The sequence below is a fragment of the Elephantulus edwardii genome, unplaced genomic scaffold (genome assembly GCF_000299155.1).
Source record: "Elephantulus edwardii isolate Elephantulus edwardi_28Jun2011 unplaced genomic scaffold, EleEdw1.0 scaffold00001, whole genome shotgun sequence".
NCBI classification, from domain to species: Eukaryota; Metazoa; Chordata; class Mammalia; order Macroscelidea; family Macroscelididae; genus Elephantulus; species Elephantulus edwardii.
This window is the reverse complement of record NW_006399751.1, coordinates 14,928,282-14,936,740: the sequence shown is the minus strand read 5'-3', so window position 1 is coordinate 14,936,740 and position 8,459 is coordinate 14,928,282. Positions and strand designations below refer to the sequence as shown.

The following is an 8,459-nucleotide window of genomic DNA, read 5'->3' as shown; positions in this document are numbered from 1 at the left end:
GAAATGGGCTGCATCTGTTTATCGAAACATGACAATTGGTATTCCATCAATTCCTGGGGCTCGTTTTTTGCCAAGGCCTTCACTACAGCTTGAACTTTTTCCTTCATTACATTACCTCCTGAAATGGTACCATGTCAGCCAATTCTCTTTGGTAGAGTGACTCCGTATATTCCTTCCATCTTTTTGGTGCTTCCTGGATCATTCAAGATTTTGGCCACAGCATCCTTCAGTATTGCAGTTCAGGGCTTGGACTTGTTTTTCAGTTCTTTCCTCCTGAGAAATACCAAGCTAGTTCTTTCTTCCCTTTGGATTTTCTAACTCCAGCCCTTTGCACATTTTGTTATGTGTTCAAACTCCAGATCTGCCCCTTACTGTTCTGTGAGCTTAGCCAGTGCACTTCACCTTCCTGGATGCATCTTCCCACCTGCACTGTTGTAACAGTGTCCATATCATAGACTCACTGGAGCATGAACTAGCTAGTCTCTGTGAAATGACGCACAGGGTGAAATGGCTCATGGTGGATCCCAGTGAGCTGTAAATGCCTGGTGATGGTCACTGCCATTCTTCTTGACCCATCTTCTCTATACCCAAGAGGCAGACAGATGTATCTGGTAGTGAGGCTTCACTGCTTGGCAGATGGACACAGGAGAGGTTCGGTGCTGCTGTGCTGACCCACCTCGGGCTCTGTTGAGGTCCATCTCCAGCAACAAGCCCCTCCTGAGACCTAGATCACAGAAGGTCCAAACTGGACAGAAAACATATGTCCCTCCCCTCATATGACAGATGAGGAAACTGAGGCCCAGAAAAACCTTCCACCTCAGAGACATTTCCAGAAGTTCAGCGGTGTGTATATGTTGATATTCCTTCTCGGTGAGAGATGAGTCGTTGCACCTGATCTCTCCTCAGAAGGGCATACTGTGCCTGATGGGCCTCTCGATCTCAGAGGACGCCATGTGTGTGCTGCTGGGGCCTGTTTACCAAGCGACCTGGAAATCATGGTTCTGAGTGGGCCCCAGAAGGAGCAGAGGCTCTGCAGGAGGTCCAGGCAGCTGTGCAAATGGTTCTGCCGTCTGGGCCATGTGATCTTCTGAACAAAAGGTGTTAGTGGCAGAGAGAGCTGCTCCCGGAAGGCTTTTTGGTGAACCATAGTGCAGACCCTTGGGATTCTGGAGTAAATATCTACCTAACTTAAAACTAACTACTCTCCTTCAAGGAACAGCTTTTGAGTTGTTACCGGGCCTTGTTGTATTGTGTACCGGAGAGTTGGAACCGACCCAAAGCTGACCCTCTGGTGGGTTTTCAGAGGTGATTCATCACACAGGAGGGATTGTCCATTCTTCTCCCTAGGAGCAGCTGGTGGCTTTGAACTGCATACCTTTGGGATTGCAGTGCAGCTTCTTGCCACCAGGCCACCAGAGTGGAGACTGAATGCTTAGCTTTGGGACTCCATGAACATGGTATTGTCTGACTCACAGAGTCATCGAGGTAGTTGGATGTACACGCAGCACACATCTAATGGAAGTGCTCTGGGCGACGCGAGGTCAGACTTCCTCCAAGGTCAGGCTCAGTGGCCAGTCACTCCCCTTCCCAAAGAAGTTGACGGGGCAGCAGAGGAGGGGCATGCGAGTCCTTTAGACCCGCTCAGTCCTGGCTCCACCCTGCTCCTTTCTCCCCAGTCATCATTGTTGCTCCTATCCATACCCCGAGCCCCCACTTCCCCTACTTCCTGGGGTTCTGTCTTCTCCGGACCTGTGCTCTGTTTGCTGTGGTGATAATTGAAGTGGGGTAGTAGATTGAGCTGAGCTGGAGACAGGAGACTGGTAGGTCAGCTGGGATGGTGTTCAGTGTGTAACAGGCACTTAGGGAGGGCAGCTTACACACTAGAGGCTGACACTTCTTACACAGAAGACTGGGGTTGGCACTCCAGGCTTCCCATCTCTCCCTGACTGTGCTCTGCTAGCAGAACTTTGAGCCCCCTGCGTGGTCATCTCCTGGTCACACGTTGGCTGCCCCACCTCCCACTTCGTTTCAGTTCTAAGTAGGAAGACAGATGAGGCAAAGGGTCTGTGCCAACAGGGTGCAGAAATGCTGCCTAGCAACTTCTGCTCAGCTCTCATTGGCCAGACCGGTGGATGGCACAGAGTTATACCTTGTCACGGCAAGGGAGCATGGAGGTTTTTTCAAGCTAAGCAGATCACTGCCTCTGACAAACTTCTGTTTTACAGTACAGAAGTGGGGCTGGACGTCTGGCTGGGTGGCTAGCGGTCAGCCTTGTTCTGTGGCTGCAGTTGCATCCTTTCTAGGGCTCACATGTGCATATGGGGCCTCAGGGTGGCTCCCAGAATGATCCCCACATTGGGGCTGACTCAGGGCTTGGCTCACAGGAGGCTGACTGCGTCCCTGACTCAGCCTTCATCCGGGTGCCTTTGATCGGACCTTGCCTTTCTGTACCTCAGGCTCCAGCTTGGTTCACCTTCTGTTTTGAATCACTGTGTTATTACGCTTTTCTTCAAACCAACTCATTTACTGACCTTGTTTGTTGGTGTTAGGGTAAATGGATTTGGTTGGTTTTTTTTCTTACTTATAGTGACTTCATGTGATCAAATAGAACCGCACCACAGGATTTCTTAAACAGAATTCTTTACAGGAGCTGATCACTGTGTCTTTCTCCTCTTGTGCTGATGCGTGAGTCTGCACCACCAATTTTTCTGTTAGCAAACAACTGCTTAACCACTGTGCCACCAGCCAAAACCAAATAGACCCATTTCCACCAAGGTGATTGCAACTCTTGGCAAACCTATAGGATAGAGTACAATTGTCCCATAGGATCCCCACGGCTCTAAGCTCTGGTGGCCTAGCGGTAAAGGAGGTGCACTGCCAATCCCAAAGCAGGGAGTTTGAATCCACCAGCTGCATCACCGAAGAAAGATGGACAGTCTCCTCCTGTGCTATTTATAGCCTCTGAATCCCCCCTAGGGGGTCAGCTGTGAGCATCCAACAACAACAGTCTCTGCTAAAGTCAGCTGTCATCTCTCTTTCCTACAAAGTGGATGATGGGTTTAAATCATTGACCTTGAGATCAGCAATCATCTGGCCACCAGGGCTCATTTTCTGGCCTTAATAACTGTTCAACCAGCAGTTTTTATCTTACTAGCAGAAACCCATGTCTGCTGTTAGAGACCTCTCCAAAGTACTGGAGAGAAACGATGTCAGTCTGGAGACTAAGGTGTGCCTGATCTAAGCCATAGTCTTTGCTGTTTCTTGCCATGCGTCAGAGAGCTGGACAATGACTAGAGATGATAGTAGGAGAATTGATGCCTTTGAGCTGTGGTGCTGGAGAAGGGTATTGAATATACCATGAACAAACAGGTTCGTCCTGGACAGGGTTAAACCAGGCTGCTCCATGGAGACAAGGATTCTGAAGCTTCGTGTGACATACTTTGGACATGTTGTGAGGAGGGATCAGTCCTTGGAGAAGGACATCATGCTTGGGAGGACAGCGGAGGAGGGGAAGGCCCTTGATGACATGGATTGATTCAGTGACTGGGCAAATGGGGTTGGTGTGTTGGAAACAGTAAGGTTGGCTCAGGACAGAGTAGGATTCAGAGCTGTTGTACACAGGGTCGCTATGAGTCGCAGATGACTCAATGGCACATAACAACAACAACCATAACCTCTACAGCATTAGTGTCACTCGCCACAAACTGCCAAGATAAGCATGCTAAAAGGAAGTCAACATTAGAGAGCTTCGGTCACCTCCTCATGCCTGGGCAGTATGTAAGGCATACTTCATCTTTGTTTAAAAAGGGAGATTTCAAGTGTTAGAAAGATGTTACAGATGTTCAACCACCAAGGTGAGGCCTTCCCCTTCATCTGTGCCCCCCCCCACCATGATCTAAGCTACATACACCACCTCCCAGGTCACCAGGCACAAAGTGACCTTGCTGGCCCCTCTCTCCTGAGCTGACAGTGGGCCATGCCACGTGCTTTTGTCCTTCCTCTATTTCCAGGTAGCCAGCGCCTTGGCAGGATGGAGGTCCTGAAGGAAAAAGTGGAGGAGGAGGAGGAGGCTGAGCGAGAGGAGGGGGCCGAGTGGCCTTTGAGGTCTGAGAAGACGACAAAGCCACCGTGGAAGGTGCCAAGCACCCTGACGCAGGATATACTGAAGGACTTGGAGCAGAAGCTGTCGGAGATTGAGGTCTCTGTCCCAGAAGAGCCCCAGTGAGTGGTGGTGGGAGCTTCGGCCTGAGCCAGACCAGGAGAGGGCAGTGGGTAGGAGGAAGGGCTCGATTTTAGACAGCCTAATCTGCAAGGATTCTGAGGCTCCGTCTAACATACTTTGGACATGTTGTGAGGAGAGACCGGTCCTTGGAGAAGGACATCATGCTTGGGAGGGTGGAGGGACAGCGCAGAAGAGGAAGGTCCTCTATGAGGTGGATGGATTCAGTGACTGGGATAATTGGGATGGGAGTGTCAGAGACAGTGCGATTGGCACAGGACAGAGCGGAGTTTAGGGCTGTTGTACATAGGGTCGCTATGAGTTGTAAGCAACTCGATAGCACATAACAACAACAACAACAACAATCTGCATCTCAATGAGGGTTGGTGTGTTGGAAGGCGAGACTGGCTCAGGACAGGGCAGGCTTCAGAGCTGCTGTACGGCACATAACAACAACAACAACAACAATCTGTGTCTCACTAATGTTTAGCTGTGGGCTAGTCACTTAACCCTCTGTGCCTGAGACCTCCCAGCCCATCCCAGCTAAGGTGGATCGAGGCTCCCCGAGGGCAGGAACAGCCTCCCATGTGGACATCCTTCTTGTGCACACAGGCCCAAGGACACCATTGATATCTCCGAGCTGCCCGCTTCCTACAAAACCAACACACCCAAGGAGGAGCAAATGCTGCAGGTGGCAGACAACTTCTCTCGCCAGTACAGTCACCTGTGCCCAGACCGTGTGCCCCTCCTACTGTATCCAGTGAATGAGTGCCAAGTGCCTGTAAGGCTGGGGAGGTGGAAGGCAGATATGGGGTCTAGGAAAAAAGAGGGCTGAGGGTGAGAATGGAGCTTGGGTGAGAGCAGAAAGTGAAGGCAGGGATGGGATGGGACGGGAGGGAAGGGGATGGGCTGGGATAGAGGCAGACAGCAGAGGGTGGAGGACAGTGGGATGGGTTCTCTGAGGTTTTCAGCCAGACCACAGACATCCCAAGCCTGAACAGAGCTTTGCCTCGCTCAGCTCCTCCTCTGCGAAAGCATAAACCCAAAGGCCAACAAGGCCCAGCAGCTCTGCTAATTGCAGGGTTTGTAGGAACTTGCATGGCTAACCCAGTACGTAGCACCTCTCTAGGGGTTCAAATCCACCAGCAGCTCCATGGCAGAAAGATGGGCAATTTTCTCCTGTTTAATTTACAGCCTCTGAAAACTCACGGGAGGGTCAGCTATGAGTATGGTCCAACTCGGCAGCAATGAAGTTTTCTGCAGACCTGGGTTACTAGATAAATAGAAGAGAGGGGTTGAGAATCTTTGAGTAATAAATGCTGGCTGCTAATTGCCTCATGGATTAAGTAAAAGAAATCTGTTGGTCCTGGGCAGCCACTGCAACCTTTGGTTTAATTCCACATCTTCAGCCACAGGCTGAATTGTGTCTCCCAAAATATGTGTGTATGCAATGATGCGAAGTGGCAGTTACATAATAATACTCTTGTAAGAGAATTGATGCCTTTGAGCTGTGGTGCTGGAGAATATACCGTGGACTTCTGGGAGAACACACAGGTTCATCCTAGAGAGGGTGAGACCAGGCTGTTCCTTGGAGGCAAGAATTCTGAGACTTTGTCTGACATACTTTGGGCATGTTGCAAGGAAGGACAGGTCCTTGAAGAGGGACATCATGCTTGGGAGGGTGGAGAGATGGAGAAAGAGAGTGAGACCATTGATGAGATAGATGGATTAATACAGTGCCTGGGGTAATGAGAGTAGGAGTGTCAGAGACAGTGAAGTTGGCAAAGGATAGATCACGTTTCAGAGCTGTTGTACACAGGGTGGTTGAGACAGTGAGCCTTCTGGAGACTAAGGTGCGCCTGACTCAGGCCACAGTCTACACAGTTGCTAGCTCTGCATCAGACAATGACTAAAGACGTCAGGAGAAGGATTGATGCCTTTGAGTTGAGGGAGTGTGGTGCTGGAGAAGAGCATTGAACGTGCCATGGACTGCCAAGAGAACTAACAGGTTTATCCGGGAAAGGGTGAAACCACGCTGCTCCTTGGAGGCAAGGATTTTGAAGCTCTGTCTCACATACTTTGGGCACATGGCCAGGAGGGGCCAGTCCCTGGAGAAGGACCCCATGGTTAGAAGGTGGAGGGACAGCGTAGGAGAAGACGACTCCGGATGACCTGGATTGACACAGTAACATGGGATAGGTGTGTCGGAGACAGAGTGGCTCAGGATAGAACAGAGTTCAGAGCTATTGTACATAGGGTCGCTATGAGTCGCAGGTGACTCGATGGCACATAACAACAACCACCACCACCAGGAATAGCTGTGTGAGGAGTCTTGTTACGACTCCCATGTATACGTGAAGACACTGGGTCTCGGAGAAGTGAGCGGACTTCCTTAGACTCACACAATCTGAACCTGAGCTTGAGGTCTGGTTCTCGGCTGCCACCCAGTGTGGGAGATTTGATGTTACTAGGACAAGGGTCTGCCCTGGCCACCTAATGCCCACAGGGCCTGGCATCCCAAGCCAGCACCGGCCTCCTGGGCCTTCCCAAAGGCCAACTCCATCAGCAGCTGGCCTTCTAGGGTCTCTTTTGCACACGGTCCCCTCGCCAAGTGTCTCCGTTTACTAGAGCTGCTGAAATAGAAATACCACAAATGAGTTGCTTTCATAAACAAGGTGGGTGGATTTTTATTTCCCTTCACAACATAGGAGGCTTGAAGTCTGAGTTCCAGGCCTCAGTTACAGAAAAACCCTTTTATGACGGATCTGGAGAAATCTCCACCTCGGCCTTTCAGCATTCTTTGGCAATCTCCATGGAGTAGTGACCCTTACCCCGTTTGTGCGTCTTATGTCAGTGTCTCGTCTGTGATTTACACATCTCACACATGATTAGGGTTAAGACATACCCTCCACTGGCATGACCTCATTAATATAACAAAGAAAATCTGATTCCAAACGGGGGTAGAATTTTTCCTTGTGGTCCTAGTAAGGCCAAACTAGTGTAGGGTGTCAAGTATAAAAGTGAAGACTTCAAACATTTTGGGGGTTGCAATTAAGTACGTAACCCTAGGTTCTTCGCCTGCAGAAGTTCGTGAGCACTACCATTCGGCCCACACTGATGCCCTACCCTGACCTCTACAACTGGGACAGCTGTGCCCAGTTTGTCGCTGACTTCCTCACCATGGAGCCCCTGCCTGACCCCCTTAAGCCGGTAAGCTCATCCAGCCGCACCCTTACGCCCTTGAAGCTTAAAGTGGGAAAACAGGTCGAAGCTGGTCGGGGCTTTGGCCACAGCACATGAATCAATCTGGACCAGAGCCCTCAGAGATTCTCCCCACTAGTGGGAAAGAGGTCCAGAGAGGGCTGAGCACTTACTTAAGGTCATACGGCAAGCCTGGGACTGGAGAAAGAGTCTCCCTTTGGGTGGAGGAAAAAAGAGAGGAGAAAAAAAAAAGAGGCCCTCCCACCCAGAGTGATGTTCATGCAACACGGGTTGTGCATTTTCTGGGGGCCAGAGCCTCTGCTTTTCATCCCAGTCATAGCAGGCTCCCTGCCTCACAACAAGGAAGAGCCCACTGGGGTCCCGTTGTTGGTGGGCTGTGACTGGTGGGGCGGCCAGGTGGGGGCTGCCAGTGGGAACCACGCCGCCCCGCTGCTGTGCCCAGCCCACGGTCCTGTACTCCTCGACCACGGTGCTCAAGCAGCAAAAGGGCACCTGCTTCGACTTCAGCACGCTGCTCTGCTCACTGCTCATCGGCGCTGGCTACGATGCCTACTGTGTTAACGGCTACGCGTCCAAGGACATGTGCCTCATGGACCTGACGTGGGAGGTGTGCCCGCTTACCGTGAAGGTCAAGGAGGTGCGTCCGGCTGGGTGTGCGCTGCCCAGCGGCGTTCCACAGGTGGTTGTAGGGGAGGATCCAGGGTGGGGCGTGAAAAATGGTGCAGCCACCTCGGAAAACTCTGGGGACCCTCGAAGAGTTAAACATGAAGTCGTACCAGTGGGAGTTGCTGTCAAGTCAGCTTCAACTTTTTTCCTGCATTCGAGGAAAGTTGTGCTCCATGGGGTGATTTTTCCCAAATAAAGTTTCAGGGGTTTTCCCCTAAGGTTCTTCCTCCCCAGGGTAACTCCTCGAGGTGAACTCAATCCTCCAATCCTCAGTTATACGTGATTTAGCAATCATATACATGTTTTCAGAGGCAGTTAATCACACAGGAGTTGCCCATCCTTCTCCCATGGA

The 8,459-nt window shown here is 51.0% G+C and overlaps 1 protein-coding gene across 1 annotated transcript in view; it reads left to right on the top strand.

Moving 5' to 3' along the window:
* Positions 1-4,030: 4,030 nt before the first annotated feature.
* The window catches only part of CCDC135 (coiled-coil domain containing 135), a 21,664-nt gene continuing 17,235 nt past the window's right edge, over positions 4,031-8,459 (top strand). The window contains 4 exon segments of the mRNA XM_006878738.1: positions 4,031-4,231; positions 4,839-5,000; positions 7,304-7,429; positions 7,884-8,078. Coding sequence (XP_006878800.1) covers positions 4,031-4,231; positions 4,839-5,000; positions 7,304-7,429; positions 7,884-8,078 — 684 coding nt within the window.